The 20,666-nt window shown below is 55.6% G+C and overlaps 5 protein-coding genes across 5 annotated transcripts; 4 read left to right on the top strand and 1 right to left on the bottom strand.

The window, feature by feature from the left end:
• The first annotated feature begins 2,508 nt into the window (after window positions 1-2,508).
• IWZ02DRAFT_461497 (uncharacterized protein) lies at window positions 2,509-3,785 on the top strand. Its single transcript, XM_066768218.1, has 2 exons — window positions 2,509-3,652; window positions 3,701-3,785. The coding sequence occupies exon 1, from the start codon at window positions 2,547-2,549 to the stop codon at window positions 3,465-3,467; it is 921 nt and encodes a 306-aa protein (XP_066619469.1). The 5' UTR covers window positions 2,509-2,546; the 3' UTR covers window positions 3,468-3,652; window positions 3,701-3,785.
• A 3,579-nt stretch (window positions 3,786-7,364) lies between these two features.
• IWZ02DRAFT_384068 (major facilitator superfamily domain-containing protein) lies at window positions 7,365-10,024 on the top strand (the record flags this gene model as incomplete). Its single annotated transcript, XM_066765310.1, has 5 exons — window positions 7,365-7,512; window positions 7,762-8,470; window positions 8,521-8,879; window positions 9,027-9,785; window positions 9,837-10,024. 5 exons carry the CDS (start codon window positions 7,365-7,367, stop codon window positions 10,022-10,024), a joined length of 2,163 nt encoding a protein of 720 aa, XP_066619468.1.
• Window positions 10,025-13,773: 3,749 nt separating this feature from the next.
• Window positions 13,774-14,420, bottom strand: IWZ02DRAFT_493800 (uncharacterized protein; the record flags this gene model as incomplete). The annotated part of the gene is made up of 3 exons (XM_066769964.1): window positions 13,774-14,102; window positions 14,166-14,222; window positions 14,279-14,420. The coding sequence occupies 3 exons, from the start codon at window positions 14,418-14,420 to the stop codon at window positions 13,774-13,776; spliced, it is 528 nt and encodes a 175-aa protein (XP_066619467.1).
• Window positions 14,421-15,215: 795 nt separating this feature from the next.
• Window positions 15,216-17,412, top strand: IWZ02DRAFT_471764 (Cupredoxin; the record flags this gene model as incomplete). The annotated part of the gene is made up of 5 exons (XM_066768900.1): window positions 15,216-15,468; window positions 15,553-16,039; window positions 16,089-16,986; window positions 17,039-17,206; window positions 17,260-17,412. The coding sequence occupies 5 exons, from the start codon at window positions 15,216-15,218 to the stop codon at window positions 17,410-17,412; spliced, it is 1,959 nt and encodes a 652-aa protein (XP_066619466.1).
• A 1,076-nt stretch (window positions 17,413-18,488) lies between these two features.
• IWZ02DRAFT_84298 (concanavalin A-like lectin/glucanase domain-containing protein) lies at window positions 18,489-20,225 on the top strand. Its single transcript, XM_066771298.1, has 2 exons — window positions 18,489-19,009; window positions 19,063-20,225. Exons 1-2 carry the CDS (start codon window positions 18,916-18,918, stop codon window positions 19,998-20,000), a joined length of 1,032 nt encoding a protein of 343 aa, XP_066619465.1. The 5' UTR covers window positions 18,489-18,915; the 3' UTR covers window positions 20,001-20,225.
• Window positions 20,226-20,666: the final 441 nt, after the last annotated feature.

The following is a 20,666-nucleotide window of genomic DNA, read 5'->3' as shown; positions in this document are numbered from 1 at the left end:
GACCGGCAACGCTGCCAACGACGCTGGGCTTGGGCGTCGAGACGGCCGAAGGGTAGGCGGAGAGGCCGGCGACGGGCGAGGCGTAGACGGGCGCGGCGACGCCGCTGGCGCTGGCGCTGGGCAGGGCCGAGAGGCCGGCAACGGCGCTGTTGACCGAGGGCGCCGGCAACGCGTACACGGGAGAGACGGCGGGGGCGATGGCACCGCTGGGGCTGGGAAGCGCGGAGAGACCGGCGACGGCGGAGTTGACGCCCGCGACGGCAGGGGGCGCGGCGTAAGCGGGGGCAGGAGCACCGCCAGCGACGGCCGGAGCAGAGACAGCGGGAGCAGAAGCGCCGCCAGCGACAGCCGGGGCGGAAACGGCGGGAGCAACAACACCGCCGGCGATGTTGGAAGCGGTGGCGGGCATGGGCTTGACTTCAACGGTCTGGAGAACGACGTTGGGTGTGACGGTGGCGACGATGACTTGGGTCTTGGTGCCGGTGACAGTCGTGCGGGTCGTGACGTACGCGGGGGCAGGAGAGCCAGAAACGACAGGGGCTGCGCCGCCGGCGACGGCAGAGGCGGGTGCCTTATTGTCAGGGGCGGCGTACGAGGCTTGGCCCTGAGGAGAGGCAACAGGGGCAACGGGGGCAGGGGAAGCGCCAGAGCCAGTGTTGGGGACGTTGTTCACAGGGGCGGCAGGGGAGGGAGCGGCGCCGCCTTGTTGAGGAGCAGTGTAGGCCGGGGCAGATGGCTGAGGAGCGGCACCACCACCAATGACGGAGGGCTGGACAGCGGGTTGAGAGACGACGTTGCAGTTAGGTCCAACACAGCCAGGGGCAGATGGCTGAGGAGCAGCACCACCACCAATGACGGAGGGCTGGACAGCGGGTTGAGAGACGACGTTGCAGTTAGGTCCAACACAGCCAGGGGCAGATGGCTGAGGAGCGGCACCACCACCAATGACGGAGGGCTGGACAGCGGGTTGAGAGACGACGTTGCAGTTAGGTCCAACACAGCCAGGGGCAGATGGCTGAGGAGCAGCACCACCACCAATGACGGAGGGCTGGACAGCGGGTTGAGAGACGACGTTGCAGTTAGGTCCAACACAGCCAGGGGCAGATGGCTGAGGAGCAGCACCACCACCAATGACGGAGGACTGGACAGCGGGTTGAGAGACAACGTTGCAGTTAGGTCCAACACAGCCAGGGGCAGATGGCTGAGGAGCAGCACCACCACCAATGACGGAGGGCTGGACAGCGGGTTGAGAGACGACGTTGCAGTTAGGTCCAACACAGCCAGGGGCAGATGGCTGAGGAGCAGCACCACCACCAATGTTGGAAGGCTGGACAGCGGGGAGCGAAGGTTGAGGAGCAGCACCGCCGCCGATGTTGGAAGGCTGAACAGCGGGCAGCGAAGGCTGAGGAGCAGCACCACCGCCAATGACAGAGGGCTGAATGGCAGGCTTGGAGACATTGTTGCAGTCAGGGCCAACGCAGCCAGAAGGTTGAGGAGCAGCACCACCACCGATTATCGAGGGCTTGACGGAAGGCAGAGGAGCGTTGCCACCACCAACCAGGGACGGGGTAGGGTAAGCAGTGCCGTTGCAATCCGGACCAACACAGCCAGAAGGCTTAGCACCACCGCCGATGATAGAGGGCTGGACAGAGGGAGAAACGGCCAGCGAAGGCAGAGGGGCACCGCCACTAATCACAGGCTGGGTAGGGTAGGCGACGCCATTGCAGGCAGCATCGAGACATCCACTCAGAGTAGGCTTGGGGGGCGCTCCACCGCCAATGATGGAGGGCTGGACAGAGGGCGTCGAAATGTTTCCAGAGCCAAAAGCCAGCGAAGGCAGGCTCATGGAAGGCTTGGGGATGCTCTCAGAGTTGCAGTTGGGACCAACGCAGCCAGTGACGGAGGGCTTAGCGCCGCCAATGATGGTGGGGCTGACTCCCATGCTGATCGGGGTCGAAATAGCGAGAGCCGGCTTGGTCAAGGTGATGGAGGAAGGAGCGCCTTTCTCACCACAGTCCTTGCAGAGAGTGACAGCGGTGGTGAAACCGGGAAGCATGGCACCGGGAGTTTGCTCCTCGGGACAAACCTCGGTGGTCATGGTAGTGTGGATCGTCGTCAAACCGCCAGTCGGGTGAAGGTCAACATAGGAAGTGGTAATGGTGGTCGGCACAATGTGCTTGGAAACATCCGCAGATGGCGCGCCGCTGGGGAGAGCAAAGGAGAGCGACGGCTTGACATCCTTGGAAACGGGAGCCGAGCCGACGGGAGAAGCGCCAGAAATGGCGGGCGTGGGCGTGGGGAAGGAAGATCCAGAGAAAGCGGGCGTCTTGACACCGCCACTCGGGTGGGAGGGAGCAGGGTAGCCAGCAGAGCCACATTCCTCGCCCTCACACTCAGACTCAGAGTCGGAGCAGTCCTCATCACCCTCCTCGCAGTCAGACTCGCACTCCTTATCACCCTCTTCGCAAGTCTGGCCAGACTTGGCGGGAAGAGTGCCCGAGGGGTGGGCAGGGTGGGCAGGCGTAACGATGCCGGACGGGTGAGCAATGGTGCCGCTGGGCAGAGGAACCGAGACCTCCTTTGAGGGGAGGACGAGGCTGGGGGTGGGAATAGATCCAGACACGTCCTTAGAGAAGACGGGCAGGTTCAAGCTAGGGGAAGGGAACGAGCCGCCGAATCCACCAGTCGGGAGGCCGAGGCTGGGGAGACCGTGGCTGGGGAGGCCCAAGTTAGGAAGGTCTGGGGTAGGAATAGAGCCAGACACGTCCTTGGAGAAGACGGGCAGGTTCAGGCTAGGGGAGGGGAACGAGCCACCATATCCACCAGACGGAAGGCCGATGTTCGGGAGACCGTGGCTTGGGAGGCCCAAGTTAGGAAGGTCTGGGGTAGGGATCGAGCCAGACACGTCCTTGGAGAAGACGGGCAGGTTCAAGCTGGGGGATGGGAACGAGCCACCAAAACCACCAGACGGAAGGCCAAGGCTGGGAAGGCCGTGGCTGGGCAGACCCAGGTTGGGGAGATCTGGAGTCGGAATAGCGCCAGAAACATCCTTCGAGAGGATGGGCATCACGGGGGTCGGGAACGAGCCGCCGAAACCACCTGATGGGAGACCGAGGCTCGGGAGGCCGAGGCTGGGAAGACCCAAGTTGGGCAGATTCGGGGAGGGAATGGCGCCAGAAACGTCCTTGGAGACGACAGGCAGGCCCGCACCCTCGGAAGGAATGGGCATGACGGGAGTCGGGAACGAGCCACCAAATCCACCAGACGGGAGGCCGAGACTCGGCAAGCCGAGGCTAGGGAGGCCCAGGCTGGGAAGATTGGGAGTTGGGAGAGCGCCCGAGACGTCCTTGGACAGATTCGGCAGGGCAGGCGTAGGGAGACCGCCAGCAATGCCCTTGGACACAACGGGAAGACCCAGGCTAGGTGTGGGGATAGAGAGGCCAGCAGTCTTGCCGACAGTTCCCTGACCGGGGATGAGCTGACCGCACATGTGTCCATTATCAGCCGTCGTGGTGCCAGAGACAGACTTCTTCAGGTGGCAGTTGTTGTCAGAAGTGGTGCTGTCGAAAGAAGCACCAAGACACTCGGTGGTCTCGCCACAAAGCGTCATGCAGTCGTCAAAGCTGGCCTTGCTCGAAACACCGCCCTCGAGCTGTGAAATGTTAGCAGAAGAATTTGAAGACCAATACAAGACACTTACATCCTCGCCGGTGATGTCAGCACCGCAGTTGATCTTGTAAACGTTGCCAAGGGGGCAAGTAAAGGTGGTGCCGTCATTGTCGGGGCAAGTGACGGAGCCGGAGACAATCTTGGAAATAGCACCGTCCAGGTCACCTCCCTTGGTGGTGGCGCCAAGGGCCTTGGAAGCATCACTGGCCATAGACTTGAGAGGCCCAGTTACATCAGAGGATGCGTCGCCCTTGGAACCACCAATGGAGCCAGTCGTAGACTTGGAGCCGCCCAGGAGGCCACCGATGCCGTTGCTAAGACTTCCGCCAATGCCATTCTCGTCGCAGTCCTCCTCAGCACCAGTCGAACCGATCGACTTGCCAAAGGTACGCTTCTCCACAATCGGGCCAGCAACCGAGCTCGAGACGAGCATGGCCGCGATGATGGTCTTGGACAGAGGCGCCATGTTGAAGTCGGCGATTAAGGATTAAACAAAAAGACAATGAGAGAGTGTATAACGTTTTAGCTGGTTCGTGGTGGGTGTCGTAGACTTGGGCGAAGCTTGGCTTCGAATGAAAGGACGCGAACTGAAGCCCGCAGTTGTAATGAATGTACAGCAAACAACAAGAAGGTGGTGGAGTCGTTGGTGGAGAGTACAAGACAGCCAGCCGGTTGCTCGCTGGTCCTTATACATTGTCGTTGAAAGGGGCCGCCATCAACGGTTACAGCCTCATCCACCTTCCCTATGGGCTGCGCCTCGGCCGACTCTCGAGAAAAGGTAGGTGCAGCATCAAGAACGCCATCAGGATGACCGCCACCGAGCCTTCAATTGCAATGTCACCAGGAAATAAGCATAGCAGAGCCACGAAACTGGCCTTGAATTGCTGATGGTCAAGGCCTTGCTTTGACCGGCAAAAGGCAGAAGCACCGAATAGGAGAGAGACGGTGTTGGTGGACCATGTCAGACCTTTGAACGCCACGACGAAAAATCTGAAATGGAGCCTCGTTCCAGAGCTGTGCAAATTGCTGAGGCTGAAGCCTGGGCCTATTAATGGAGCGCTAAGGGAGTCGAGGTGCCAGTTGAGTAAGCGGCGCGGCTAGTCTTCGAAGCCGTCAAAAGACTTGAGCGGATGCGGGAGCGCTAGGGAATGGACGTCACTGTCCGAGTTGCTTGCTCGAATGATGGCCCGAGACCCGTTCCTCAACGCTGTGACATACTGAGCTGCAATCCTTCGAAAGTCGAATGATCTGTACACTGATTCCCTCGGATGAATGTTCCCAGAGAGCGAATGAGAAATTCGCACTATGCAACCCTCTTTTGTCGGGTTTGTCGAGTTTTGGTATCAAGATTCGCCTAGAGCAATGAGAATCTTGAACGAAAAGCAGTTACGAGTTACGAACCTCGCTTAATTTCCTGCCTAAGGTGCCAGATTTGGATGTAATGAGCGTGAATACCGTTGGGGTCTCCTAGACTACCTGATACAACCGCAGTCTTGCTATTCATCACCAGGAGCGAATGGCTTCAAGTCGATGACGGTGTTGCATCAGCCGATTTGGGAATAAAATGTGTGGACGTTGCTTCTGCACCGAAACAGGCAAGATGATCGACATGAAGCACGACGAAGGCAGGGAAAATGGTCCGGTCAAAGCGTTCCCCACGCACTAGCAGCCAGTTTTCGGCACTCGGCATCCCTAGCAGCGAGAGGGCCGTGTCGTTCAGCCTGCTGGTCCGCGAGCAAGGCTTCATTTGCAGACTTATGGTGCTCCGTCGAAGAGGGACTTTCTGGAGCATCTTGTGCAATAAGAGAGCAATCGTTGGAATCGGCGGACAGCGCGACTCAAATCTGGTGCGTCGTCCGACAGCCAATCGGACATTCACTGAAGCGGAGTCTGCAGCCGAATGAGCGACAAATTGTCTCGAAACGTCTGCTTGGAAGTTTTCAAGTCATCTTCAACTCTGGGACCGTCGTGTTTCAGGAGATTGGCCGGCAACTTCTTCGTTCACCAGAAAACGCCTTGGCGGGAGCCGCAGTCCAGACTAGAACGCAGTGTGACGGTCAATCAGCCGCCGAACGAAACGGGCAAAAGGTCGAGCGTCTTTACGCCACCGCGCAATTTCCTTCGAGCGCATCCAACTTCAAACGTCGTAAAGATGGTCTTTCCGGTCCAGAGCATGCAAGTTTGAGGTCTTGGGCCTCACCGATGGTCATTCTCACTGCAAGGCCAAAAGTCTTGGCCGACGCCTGGGAGGGGCTTTTTGACAGCAAAGGCATGTGGAAAGGTACGCGGGCAATCCCGTCCAAGGCCTTCCGTCTGATGTTATTCCCGAAAACTCTGTTACTTCGTCAAGGATGGGCGAACGGCAGTAACTTTCTTTGGCGGAACTGATTTTGTGCCAGAATTGCAAGATCGAATCTCCTGAATGCTGCCGCGTCTCCCCCGTCCGATGGAATAGAGAGTTTGAAATCTGCTATTTCAGATGAGGGGATCTTTTCGGCACTTTTCCCCTTCTCCAAACCCTTCTCTACCAAGACTGTACATCTTGGCAGATTTGATACCGTAACGAGTCAGCTGGTCGACGAGCTAGGCTCCACCCGGCCATACAGGACACCGTTTTTGAAGGGTGTCGTTATTTGATTCAGTGTTGATGCTTTTGCCGATCGAGTTGACGTGTCTGAGCACGATCCCCTTGGCTGTATGAGCCTATTGACTTGGGCGCAAAGGATGAGAGGAGGTTGAAAAAAGCGAGAATTAAGTTGACGGGGATAGGCCCGTAAACGAGCCGCGAGCGGAGCCAAGAGCGTGGGACATTCGAAGCTTTCTCTCCCCAGGGTCGGGGACTTGGCAGGTGGTGTTTCAGAACTGGCATATGGTGAATCAGGGCGATGCAGACGACCAGTCGTTTGCGACGGACGGAGAGCTGTCACGTTTGACGACGAGGGGCCGGAAGTATGCATGCAGGGAGGCGCACGTGGACCTGCATCTGACAGGCATCATGTGCGATCAAGACCTTTTGGCTACATTGGAGGCTTGAAGTGCAGAAGGACGTGGGTAGTGGATGGTCAGCAGAGCGACACTGTGGTGCTCACGAGGCACGCACCGACATGAAGAAGCGGTGTACCCTGCCTGCTATGGCCGTTGAACGCGGGAAAAGAAAGAATTCAAAGATGACGAAAGAAAAAGGAGTTGATTAAGTGCTGCTATCGCCCAATGGATGCCTTGAGAAAAGTGACCGTTGCGGGGAGGATAGCCTGAAAGATGGTGGATGATGGATGATGGTGTGTGAATAGAAAGGGAAAGGTGTGTGTGTGTGTGTGTGTGTGTGTGTGCTTGGCAGGCGTCATGGCCTTCTCGAAGCACAGCAACCGGGTGCTCCTCCTCCTCCTCCACCTCCTCCTCCTCCCGCGAACGCGCCCGTCTCAACGTCCGGGTCAACGTCAGTAATCCATTGTCTCCGCCCTCTGCAACCACCGACAACCCGACATGCGTCGATCCCTGACGCCTCAAACGCCCACCTGCCCACCCACGGCACGCCTCATCCTCCGCTCCATCCTACTTCTGACCGCATTCTTCGTTTTCCTCGCACGGGCAGTTGTCTACTCATCCTGGGACCCACTCTTTCATGAGTCTATATACTCGCCCGCCACTTTTCTCTGCAACTTCTCCCATCTTCCACCGCACCGATCGCAGCAAAAATGGTCCGGTGGCTCCCCAGGAAAAACTCGGAGCCTCCCGCGCCTGCGCCAAATCGCGGTTCCGACGACTCTGACAGGTCGGCCAACACAAAGCCCGCCAAGTGGTCCTTGGGCATCTTGAACGATAAGGAAACCGATGAAGTTCCGGGTACGTTGCCTCACGAAATCCATCCCGTTGTGGTTGTCGGAAGCAATGATACTATGTGGTTGCGCACGGAAGTTCCCCAGGCGCGACTGCGGTAATGAACGACAGCTGTTCAGGCGCAGCTGTGGGAGTTCCCTCGCTTCATCTGCAATAGGAAACGATTGCTCCAAGCATACTGTCGCAGTCCCAGGCCGTCATCATTTTTCTCGACACCCACTGCCATCTCTCCAACAACATCTAATTTAGCTCTAGGATCGATTCTCCTCCTCTCTAAAGTTTCAAATCGCAACGAACCGCTCGGGCTGAAAAATGTCCCTGCGAGAACATCATCTTCTTCCCTCCCCTCTCCACTGCCTTCTTCTACCCGCCGCAGCTCATCACAGACGCGTGAGCAAAAGCGCACTCCGGATGGGAAAATTATCCTCAATCCCCAACCCGACGAATCCCACAATGACCCATTGAATTGGCCCGCGATCCGACGCGATGCTGCTCTCTTTTCCTTGGGATTCTACTGCATGCTGGGTGGCGGCATGACACCCATTCTGGCTGCAGGATTCCAAAACGTTGCGCAGACGTACGACGTCACTGTATCCAAAGTTGCACTCACGACAGGGCTGTACATGATGGGCATGGGTGTTGGTGGTGTTTTTGCATCTCCGACCGCCATTTTGTATGGAAAAAGAACCGTCTATCTCGCTGGTGCGGTACTTTTCGTCATATCCGCTATCTGGTGCGCGCTGTCGCCAAATTACGCATCCCTGTTGGTTGCAAGAATCTTCCAGGGTATCGCAGTCTCCCCTGTCGAATGTCTTCCATCGGCCACGATTGCCGAGATCTTTTTCTTGCATGAGCGCGCATATCGCTTGGGCATATATACCCTTCTTTTACTTGGTGGAAAGAACTTGATTCCGCTGGTCAGCGCTGCCATCATCAACTCTCTGAGTTGGAGATGGGTGTTTTGGTAAGTTTCCACGAAGCAGGGCCACATGGCGGTGGTGCTGACTGCTCCAGGATTGTCGCAATAATCGTAGCATTTGGCGGCGTTTTACTATTTTTCTTTGTTCCCGAAACTTTTTGGGATAGAACACCACGACCCCGTCGCAAGAGTCGCCGCTCTCGGAACCCCTCGCCGGGAGGACATTCACGCAAGCACTCCATCTTTGGTCATAAAACGCCAAAATCATCCCAGCCTAACCTCAACGAATTGGACGAGAAGCTCGTGGATCACCATGAAAAGCGTCGCCATGACGCTCACGTGGGATTTGTCGAGCCTGAAAATCATCATGGCGGTGATTTGGAAAAGCAGAGATCTGCCGACGCTGGAGAGGCGCCAGACATTGTTGTGTCCACTCCGCCCTCAAACTCAGCAAGTAGGCAGCCATCAGTCGCACAAGAACAGACCCACCACGAGGGCGATCACTTTCATCCCGATGCCTCCACCGAGCCAAAACACGATGTGAGTGGGGAGGAAATCCAAGGAACGCCCAACGAAGGGGACCCTGGACACCTCCGTCCAGTCCTCAAAACCTCTCATTCCTCGACCCCGGCTAGCCCTGGAACTCCCAACCGCCATGTAGCCATATCACCGCCCCTCTCGGAAAAGCCCTCAATGTCCCACATGGATCACGATATCGAGACAGCTTCACAGCTATCTGGCGTCCCTTCCATGACTCCGTCTCATAAATACACTGAGCGCCACCGGGAAGCACCGAAAAAGACATACCTCGAAACCCTGGCCATTTACAACGGCCGTCTGAGCGGAGACAATTGGGGGAAAGTCGCGCTCCGCCCATTCATTCTCTTTGCCTACCCAGCCATTCTCTGGTCAAGTCTTGTCTATGCGCTTTCTGTCGGCTGGCTCATTGTGCTCTCAGAGTCCGTATCCGAGATATATCGCAAAAAGGACACGTACAACTTTACCTCTCTGCAGACTGGTCTCGTGTACCTATCTCCCTTTATCGGGGGCGTCTTGGGTACTGCCGTCGCTGGCAAATGCTCTGATCTCGTTGTCCGCTTCATGTCTAGACGAAACGATGGAATCTATGAGCCTGAATTCCGCCTTGTGATGGCCATCCCTGTCGCGATCACCACGGCCATGGGCCTCATGGGCTTCGGCTGGTCCGCAGAAGAGCATGATCCATGGTATGGCCCTACCCTCTTTTTTGGCGTCATTAGTTTTGGCTGCTCTCTTGGAAGCACGACAGCCATTACTTTTGCAGTTGACAGCTATCGTATCTACGCGGGCGAGGCACTTGTGACGCTCAACTTCTCCAAAAGTCAGTTACGCTTCCATCTCCCCACCTCCACAGCTCGCTAACAAGAGATAGACATCTTCCACGGCCTCGTCTTTTCCCTCTTCTTCACCTCCTGGTTAGAGTCCGAAGGTGCCAAAGACGTGTTCCTAGCCATTGGTGGCATCCAGCTCGCGTTTCTTTTGACCACTATACCTATGTACATCTACGGAAAGCGCGCGCGCATGTGGACGGTGCGGAAAAAGCTCATGGAGAAGTTTTAAATGGTGGTGATATTCCGCTCCGAAGAGCTCTTTGAATCATGGATTTTCCAACATCATTTCGGAAAGCCATGCGCCACAAACGAACTATCTAATAATCACGATTTTGGCTCTATTTGGATGGACTTGGTATGTGGCGTTTTCATGGCTTGGCTCGGCTCCTCGCGTGGTCGCGTGGCTCGACCGTTGTCAGGTACCGAGCTGAGCTGAGCTGAGATTCTGTTTTTGGGTACCACATGGTTGGCTGTGTGGCTCAGGGGGAACTCATCGTTCGACCAATCTACCGGGGCTTGGTGCCGGAAGTCGTGGCACAAAGACACAAGAGGATTCGGGGGAGTAGATGCAGCGCAGATGGGGAGCATTCTTGCGCTCCTACAGGCGATTGGCCGGAAGTATTCAATCCGACAAAGCAGCACTTAGGCTGTGCATGCCACGACTTCCATCACCAAGCCTCGTACCATTTCGCTTCTCGTTTTGACTTCTCGTTCATATCCACTGGTCCATCTCTTCTGTCTTTTTCAATTCGGCTTCATTGCCTCTCCACTGTACCAATGCTGAATGACGTTTCAATCTCCTTCTCAATAACTTTCGGCCCTGCTGGTCAGGGGTAGTAATGGCTCCAATTTGTCTACTTGTCTGCCTGATGTTCCGTCGGTCCCAGAATGTGCGATTGGGAAAGATGATAGTGACAAGGGGGGCCACTTGACGTGAAATGAACCATTAGCGGTCTAGCCCTGTTTCGTTGATGGAATCCGCTCTCGTGTTGCCCCTCACTCGCCTTTCTATGCCGCTCTTCTCTTCTCTGCGACGATGAAAGAGACAATTTCGATTCTTGAAAGAAGGCAGTAGATGCTTCATTGCGGCGTGATACGGTAGTGACGTATCGCCACATCATAGAAATGCTCTGCTGGTCGTCACAAGGGAATGCATGTATTGATGACGGACGGGTCAGCGGATGCCTGCTTTAAAAAAAAAAAAAAAAAAAAAAAAAAAAAACCGTGACGAGCCGTGGTGGCGGTGAAGAGAAAGCAGAAAGTAGAAGAACGCCAAAAAGCAGTGATTATGTGCCAGTGGTCTGTCGGCGCAAGTAGTAGTTGTTCTTCGGTGACTCCTGCGGATGTGGAGTGTGAAGTTATGTTCTGCGGCGGAAGGAGAGAGAGGAGTATGTATATCCTCCGTCAAAGCCCATGTAGACTGTGTCTTGGTGATTTGGCGCGTGCACGCGCAGGTATGCTTCATCTATTGATGTGTGACACGCAAGCCGGTGGGCGCGTCCATATGCTTCTCACCATAAATCATCCGAGACGCACATGCGTTGAAATGCTCCATTTGTCGGCGCGTGACTAGCTAGCCGGTTGACTTATCATGCGCTGATCATTCACGTAGCACGGGTGTTGTGAATCTATATTCGCAGGCATATGCGGCGTGGTGGTTTCCAGCTTCATGCCACATCTTCATGGGCACGGTGCATGAGTTTGTCAACGAGAGTACTGTGCTGCCTTGGTGTGAGGAAAAGGGGGAATTTTATTGTGTGCTTCATGCTCGCTAAAAGCGACGGAGCCTCCTTGGCTGCGGTTTTCAGTGGTTCTGAATGTTAGTGGAGTTAAGTGCTGTAGCTGTGAGGTGGAAGCAGCAGCGCCATTACAAGAATGCTTTTGCTAGAAATCTTCATGGAAGCTTTGATGATGAAGCTCATCGTCTGGTCAAGACGATGGTCATGTTCCGTGCTGAGTGAAGTGGAAGCGCTTGAGTGGTCTCGCAGTGATATCTCCTCTTATATCCTGACATGTCCAAAGACAAGTTCTCAGAGAATCCCTGAGCCGCTGCCGAGCCGTGAAACACAGAATATGCAAGAAGAAGATTGAAACCTGCAGCAGCGACAAATGCGTTCTCGAATGCTTCCGCAACTCTGCCCCCTGTCCAGCTGTCGTGCAGCGAGCAAACAGAATGATGCTTCCCGCCTGCGTCCCCTTTTGCTGAAAATGACGCCAAAGAATGCAAATGCGATGCAACAGTAAGCCGTCTCCTGCAGTTGTCAAACTTTGACCTTGTTTCGTCAAACAATGCAAGAACCAAACGATACAGCAGCAGCTGGTGCCATTTCAGCAAACCGCTTACGCTCGACAATGCCTCGCTGAAAGAGAGGGAAACGCGTGACGAGTGAATGCGGTGCCTGAAATCCAGGGAAGCCTCAATCAGTCGTCTTTGCCCGATAATGGCCAGGAAATAAATGCACTCTTTTCCACTTTTCGAAGATTTGAACAGGCTCATCGTCCTCTTTCTGGTGACTTCGCAGTGATCTTTTCTCACAGCCCTCGCGCCATGCAGAGGTAGAATAAAAACCCCGGACAGAAAAACAATCCCGTAAACAGGCGCCGCAATGCAAAAAGCAAAAGCAAGCCCCGCAGCGCAGCACGATTGGCCGCGCTCAATCAAGCATACTGCCACGACTGCCGCCAAACCTGTCCCACAAACAGCGCGACGAAGAGGCAAAACGTAAAGACGGCAAACAGCGTGATGCGGCGGCGATTGCGGATGCGCAGCTGATAAGCGTCTGCGGGCGAGATGATGGGCTCGTAGTCGTCGGCGCGGGACGGCATCGGCACGCGCCTGCCGGTGTCTTGGATGTGCTGCGGGAGAGGAGATGGTTGCATCGTGACTGACTGCCCTGACACCCCAGGCAGGCTGCGGCTTTGTTGAGGTGGAAGTTTTTGGTGATGTGATGGATGATGTTGCTCGTCTGTGGGAATTCGATTTGAGCGCTCAGAGTGAGCTGGGCGAGTGGAGCAAATGGCGCGCGGGCGGATGGTCGAGGTGAGGTACCCAGGTACTGTAGGTAGAGATGGGGTCCATCCGGTGGAACCTGCACCGAGCAGCAGTAGCGACCCGACAGTGACACCGCACGACCGACCGCTCACTTCAACTCGACTCAACGACACAGCGTCTTCTTAGGTGGACGCGTTGCGACCTACATGACTTGACGGACTTGCAGAGAGACGTAAAGGCCACCCAAGGCGCCGCGCCGTTGAAACTTTGTTTGGTGCAGCACTAGCGCCTGTTTTGTTTCGCTGTTGTTTTGTGCGACGAGCTACTAGCTCTCCCGAACCTTAACTGCTGTTGTCGCCCGAGTGTGTCAACGCGCTCCCATCAGCGGCAAATCCGAAGACTGGACGAAAACAAGAGGCGCTTCCGTTAGCTTCGGTCGACCTTGACGCGTCTGCTCCGCGTGGGCAAGGCCGAGAATGTCGGCCGGATGCAATTATGGTGTGATGAATGTGGACAAGTCGACGTCATCCCAGTCGTGGCGGCGTTGTCTACCAATGCCTGTAGCCCAATGTTGAATCAGGTCAACAAGTTATGAGAGAATGTGCCGCAATCTGGAGTATTCATTACTCTCGTCAGATATCAGATATCAAATATGGAATGGAGGAATTCAGATATTCCACCGTCCAGGCAGGTAAGTCCAAGGAGCATTCAATCACACAAAAGACATAGTTTAACTAAACAGCAAAAGCACATATTGCAAGGAATTCGCTCCCAACATGTTTGAGGATTCGATGGGCAAGAAGATGTAAAGGCTTATATACAGTGGCGAAGTGAAGCTTTGGATGGTACAGTCTGAAAAAGGAAATCGCCACCAGGACGAGAAATCCAACGACGACGAAATAGAAGGGAAATATCAATTCGCCACAACCTTATCCACAATCTCGAGCATCATAGACAAGGAGGCCCCTTGCATATAGCAATGTTGATTAGGTCGAGGGTGGCAAATCCTTGAGGGCAACGGCAACACTGGCCTCGTCCCTGGTGTCGTCCGAGTTCCACCTCAGCATCCAGGTGCCCTCAGAGCCCTCGACGGGCGTGGCATAGAACTGGGAAATCATGGTGCCCGCGCTGCTCCACCAAAAGACAACGTCGCCGTACAGCTGGGCGCCGGTGTGGATGTGGCCAGCAGCGCTGTCTACAATCTCAACCGGGTCGTAAGCACCAGCGTCGGGCTTGATGGACAGGTACTTTGTGCCGGGCCAGGGCGCGCCGACGGGTTGGACAGCGAAAGAATTCTTGTCGTAGTCGAAAGAGACTGTCGGTCGTCAGCACGGTTGAGATGGGATCCCCCTTGGGCTAGACCGGGCGGCCAACTCACCAGTAACGTTCTGCGCAACTTTTGCGTTCGAGGGGGCGTTGCCGATGTAGGCGACACCTATGACATCTTGTCAACCTTTTTCAAGTATAATCGGAGCAAGGCTCAGATCTAACCGTCAACGTAAATCAGCTGAACACCGCCTATCCCCGGGCCGTACGCAAAAAGCGGCGAAGGAGACGACGTGTCACGGCCCGTAAGGGGAGCGGCGTAAGCCAGAGGCAAAGCGGCTGCGAAGAGGAAGAAGTTGGAGAACATGGTGGATGTGCCTGGGTCGTCTGTCGCTGTGTGGCCAGATCGAGAGCCATGATGGGGGGCGCACGCCGCTTTGTAGTGGATCTGTGGTTGGCAATGCCGACGCAGACGCAAGGCAGGTTTCGCACTGTGCAGCAAAGTCACCGTGGCCGTGATGTTCGCAGGCGGATGTTGCCCGGTGGCCGCCACGCACATCCGCCACGAGCGCGGTAGCGCGTGCTAATCTCACTAGCAGGACTAGAACAACGATGGATCGCGCCTCGCATCCCCTCGAGCAGAGCCTCCAGATCCTTCGTTGAAACATCCAAACGCGCCAGACGACGCCCAAATTGTCTGCCAACAACGCCCCCAGGTACTTGATCGTGAGCCGCGTCATGACAGCCGACTTTCAATTGGATTTGCCGCTTGCCGGGAAGAGCCGATGCTCGTGGGCGTCACTGTTCTATGGTCCTCGCCTCTCTGAATGTCGTCTGATTTGCTGGAGAGCCTCTGGCTGGACTGCTCAGCCTTACGCCCAGTTATTCTTGGGTATGGGGGAGCGTTGATCCAGCTCCACGCGCGAAAAGGGGCTGAGATTTGCTGTGCAAGCCTTCAAAATCATGGTCCTTTAGGCCATGATCCACCGTGCTTAAAATGTAGTCAGAGCCTTCGCTGCTTTGCTTATGCTCCTCACTACACCGGTCTGACACTCTTTAAGAGACCGCATTCAGTCTTTTTTTAACGTCTTTTACCCACCCCCCGACTTTTTTGTTCCCAAGTCCTAGCCACTCATCTTCCTCCCGGAGTCCGGTCCTTGCAATGATCGTCCCCTCTTGGTCTGCGCCGCTCATCGCTGCGCTCCCCCTTCTCGGAGGTGCGAGCGCGGCTGCGGCCAAACGTGCCGACTGCAACTCTGCCTTGACTTTCAGCGGGGCGACGTACAGTCTCGGCGTGGATTCTGCAGCGTCGACTCCTTACGCCGTCATCAGCGCCCCGGGAAGTTCTCCAACCACTGTCCCTCTCCCGGCCCCAACCTCCTCCAAGGCCACCATCGTCAACAATGCCGAGACTGGTACTGCGGCCGCTCCCGCTTCCACGGCTGCCGGAGGCAATACCGCAGCTGCCGGGGGCAACGCTGCCCCAGCAACGACTGCAGGCTCTGGTGCTGGTTCCGCATCTGCATCATCTGGTGTCGTCAACGCTGCGGCATCGGGAACTGGTGCTGCGCTATCTTCCACCCCCAGCGTGTGCGCAGGAAACACTGCCGACACCAGAAACCAGTGGTGCGACTATGACGTTGACACCGACTACTACAACGAGGTTCCGGATACCGGTGTCGTTCGGGAATACTGGCTGGAGCTGATTGACAAGACTCTTGCCCCTGATGGAATTCCTCGTGTCGTCCAGACCGTGAACGGTACAATCCCGGGTCCCATGATTGAGGCCAACTGGGGTGATACCGTCGTTGTTCACGTCACCAACAACCTGAACAGCAGTCTGAACGGTACCAGCATGCATTGGCACGGTCTTCGCCAATCGTTCAACAACCAGAACGATGGCGTTTCGTCCATCACTCAGTGCCCTACTCCCCCTGGCTCGAGCTACACCTACACCTGGCGCGCGGAGCAGTACGGTTCTACCTGGTAAGTTCAATGTTAGCCTGGGTCAATAAGCATTTCTAACCTTTCAAAGGTACCACTCTCACTTTGCTCTCCAGACCTGGGAGGGTATTTACGGTCCTCTTGTCATCCACGGTCCTGCTACGGCCAACTATGACGAGGACTTGGGCTTCATGATGCTAAGCGACTGGGGCCACCGCACCGTCGACGAGCAGCACGACTATGCCAACACCCAGGGTGCTCCTGTCTTGGACACTGGCTTGATCAACGGCATGAACACTTGGACTTCTAACACCACCAACCAAACCGTTGGCAAGAGGTACGAGACCAACATTGTTGCTGGCAAGACCTACCGTTTGAGGCTCGTCAATACTGCCATCAACACCATGTTCAAATTCATGATTGACAACCACAACCTGACTGTCATTGCCAATGACCTGGTCCCCATCAAACCTTTCAGCACCAACATGGTCCCTATTCACATTGGTCAGCGTTACGACGTCATCTTCACTGCCAACCAGGACAGCGTTGCTTCAGACTTTTGGATGCGTGCTGTTGCCCAGGTCGCCTGTTCGCCCATCAAGAACAGCAAGGACATCAAGGCCATTCTGCACTACGGCAACTCGACCAAGACACCCACGACCAGTGCCTTCACGTACACCGACGAGTGTACTGACTTCCCCATGACTGACCTTGTGCCCTACCTGCCCATGAACGCCGAGTCGGGTACCACTCTGAGGGAGGCCGCCACCATTGGCAAGAACAGCGCCGGCTACTACAAGTGGTCGCTCAACTCGACCAGCATGGTTGTCGAGTGGGCCGACCCCACCCTCAGCTCCGTCTGGAACAATGAGACCAACTTCACGGCAAGCAACGCCGTCATTGAGCTGGCCCAGGCCAACCAGTGGGCCATCCTTGTCGTCGACAGCACGCTCCCTCTTGCTCACCCTATGCATTTGCACGGCCACGACGTGAGTTTCTTTGCTCTTTCTGACTTCCTTGGCCTCGACTAACCCTTTGCAGTTCATGGTCCTTGCTCAAGGTGTTGGCACCTACAACGACAGCATTCCCCTCGAGATGAGTAACCCGCCTCGTCGTGATGTTGCCACCATGCCTGCTTCGGGTTACCTCGTCTTCGCCTTTGAGACTGATAATCCGGGCGCGTGGTTGATGCACTGCCACATTGGATGGGTAAGTCCAGATGCAATCCAGAAGACAAGACGTTGTGGCTAACAAGTCGACAGCACGCAATCCAGGGTTTTGCTCTCCAGATTCTCGAGCGTTACGACGAGATCCGTCCCCTCATTGACGAAGACCAGCTCGAGGGCAACTGCCAGAACTGGGAGAATTTCGATACCGCTCAGGGTCTTGTCCAGACCAACGACTCGGGTATCTAAAAGATTGTGACGACGCGTAGTTCATGAGATATCCTGTGGCGGGAGCTGTTTACTTCTTTTTCAAACTTTGGTGTTGGTTTGATGTATTTGGACATGTAAATGTCGGTTAGGGGACCTCATTTTCGCATCGTTACAGCTGAGTCAATACGCTAGGGCGCATCGTTGGATTTCGAGGGTTGGTTGCATGGTCTGGCGCAGCTCGATCGAGATTTTGTGTATGTAGATATTTGCATCATTCATTTTTTGGTTGACAGGCTTGGTCCTCTACAAGGCGTAGCGATAATCGAGATTGAGAATAGAATATCCTTTGATTCTTGCACACGTTGCATCCACTGAGTGAAATCCGTTGGCCTCAAAGAAGGTTGCGTGCCGTTCGTGTCTTGGCCTGTCGCACCACGGTCTCTCGGGCGCTAGATGGAAGCATGAGGGAAATGAGCGACGGTTGGATCGCCAACGAAGGCTCGATTGTTGACGCAACTGGAGGAATGAAGATTTGAAGATGGAGTGAAGTTGGAAAAAGACAGGGAGGACCCCAAGAGCGGGGACGGGTACCGGCCAGCAAGCGGCGCCACCCCTGCCAATCTCAGCGACCGGCGATGCCAAAGTCGACGACAACTCTTCCACTTTTTCCATTACTTCCATCACCATGGCGAAAACGAACTGAATCCATGAATCCGAGATTGCCCAACCGATGGCTCGTTGGTCTTCTCGTGCGATACGGGCCAGGAATCTGGTGCTGACGTTATTCTCCGAGCGGGTCTTCCTCAGGCGCTTGTTTCGCGCCCACTCTTGCCATGGACGGCGGGGATTGTTTGCCCAGCTTCAATGATCCTGCCGCCGGAGAGGACGCCTCGTGTAAGCTGTTCCCGCTGTCATGGCTACTGGGCGTTCGCTTGGCCGAGTCTTGGATGTTTGATTTGTCGCCCGCTGTGCGCAAATCAAATGCGCTTCACCCAGCGCTCGTGGGTCGCCGTTGTCCAGGTTCCTCCAGACGACACGGGAAAACAGTCTTGTCCAACGGTCTAGAATATCCAAGTGGTACAGAGTTGGCAGTGCTTGGTCCTGCCGAAAATCAGCCAGAGTGAGGCGGGAATTCCTTTTGCTGCTTGCTGACGACAACGCCGCATCTCGTCACCCCAGACGGTGAGATCCCAGCCACCTCAAATGCCCATCTCGCAGGCGAATGACCACTCTCTCCACCACGCCCACGCCGAGCCATGCCGCACTGCGTTGGCAGCTTGCCTATTGTAACAATGTGCCGTGTTTCTGTTTGCGTGGAGCGCGCCTCTGCCAGCCTCCCGCTTTATGTCTGTCAAAATCAAGCTGTATCCTGACCGACTGGCTGAGGCTCTTGCCTGCTAACGCCCCTACCGCTGCTGTACATACTACCATTTTCACATGCTCTACCCTCTTTGCTCTTTTGCATGACATTTTCCGCGTCTCCTACAAAATTCTTCCTTCTTTCCTCCCCTTAGATTCTTCACCTTCTGTTGATACCTCAACATGCGTCACAAAATACTATTTCTCGTTTTTGCGCTGAGCGCAGCCTCCTTGAGCTTTGCGCAGACCTACTCCGAATGCAATCCGCTCGAAAAGAGTACGTATCGCCTCTCAGACCCCTTGCAAAATTTCACACTAACAAAAATCTAGCAAATTGTCCCTCGGACACCGCCCTGTCCGCCAACTCGTACACACGCGACTTCCGCTCCGGCGCGGACAAATCGACCTGGAGCGAAACATCCGAAGCAATCACTTACACGAGCGCCGGCGCGCAATTCACAATCAGCGAGTCAGGCCAAGCGCCCACGATCGAAAGCTCGTGGTACATCTTCTTCGGCGCAGTCAGCGTAGTGCTCAAAGCGGCGCCGGGAGTCGGCATCGTGAGCAGCGTAGTCCTCGAATCCGACGACCTGGACGAAATCGACTGGGAATGGCTGGGCGGCGCCAACCAAGAGGTCGAGAGCAACTACTTCGGCAAGGGAAACACGACGGCCTATGATCGCGCCATATACTTGCCCATGGATGACACGCGGGACACTTTCCACAATTACACGATCCACTGGACGAGCGACTACATTCTGTGGATCATTGACGGTAGCGTCGTGCGTACCCTCAACTACGCTGACGCCGTTAACGGCAAGAACTTCCCTCAGACCCCCATGCGCCTCAAGATTGGCACTTGGGCGGGCGGCGACAGCAGCAATGATGCTGGCACAATTGGTTGGGCCGGCGGTCACACCGACTACTCGCAGGGCCCGTTTACCATGACATTGGAGAGCGTCAGCGTCGTCAATTATAGCCCGGCCGATAGCTACAGCTACAGCGACACGACGGGTGCCTGGCGCAGCATCGCCGTGTCCGGCGGCACCGTCAATTCGAACGAGGGTGGCTACGCCTCGGCGCCTAGCAGCTCTTCTTCAGGCTCCTCAGGGAGCGGCACGACCACCGGCACTGGCATGTGGTGGACGGCGAGCGCAGCTGCCGTTAGGGCGTCTTCCGCTGCACCCACCATCTCTAGCGGCATGAGTGCGACCAAAGCCGTTTTTGTAGCCTTTGCAACGGCCCTCGCGTTCCTGCTGTCGACCTGATATTCGATCACGTCGAGCCGTTGGAGCATTTTGATAGCGACTCCCTATTTTCCAGCACTTTTCCACGTCCGCGTTGGATACGACGAAACGAGACGACCGTGTACGATAACTTGTCTTCCTACCTCAGCATCAGCGAGCGAGCGCGCGCAAGCGACTTGGACCTACTCTGCATCATCGATTGGTTTTTCCTTCACCCATTCACTGCCTGACCCCTCCTCTTTCTTTCCCAGCTACCTTGCATCCCGACCCAGCACATGGCGTGGCATGGCATGGCATGGCATCACACTGCATTTGCTAGGCGCCCTTGGTTTAATAACGAGCGGTCTTTTCTCATCCTGCTCTTCCCTTTCTCCTTTCTCTCATGATCCTGTCGCGCGTCGGTGCAGCGGCGGCACCGTTGCTGTACTGTGCAATGCAAGTGCAATGCAAACGTACATGCATGCGACCGCCTCACAAACTCGCTTTCAGGCACAAGCCGTGTAGATAGATAGTTACATCACAGACAATCGGATATGACTTGATACGCTTGTGTTTCCCACGTCCTCTGTGTGGGGGGTGACTTTGGTGGAAGTTGGCTTTCCAGTTCCAACACCCCCCCGTGTTTGTGTGAGATGAAATTGTCATAGGTTCCTTCCCGACAGACGCGTACACACTGTTGATCCACAC

This window comes from Phyllosticta citriasiana (assembly GCF_038021145.1).
Source record: "Phyllosticta citriasiana strain CBS 120426 chromosome Unknown IWZ02scaffold_14, whole genome shotgun sequence".
Lineage (NCBI taxonomy): Eukaryota > Fungi > Ascomycota > Dothideomycetes > Botryosphaeriales > Phyllostictaceae > Phyllosticta > Phyllosticta citriasiana.
This window is presented reverse-complemented; position numbering and strand designations above follow the sequence as displayed.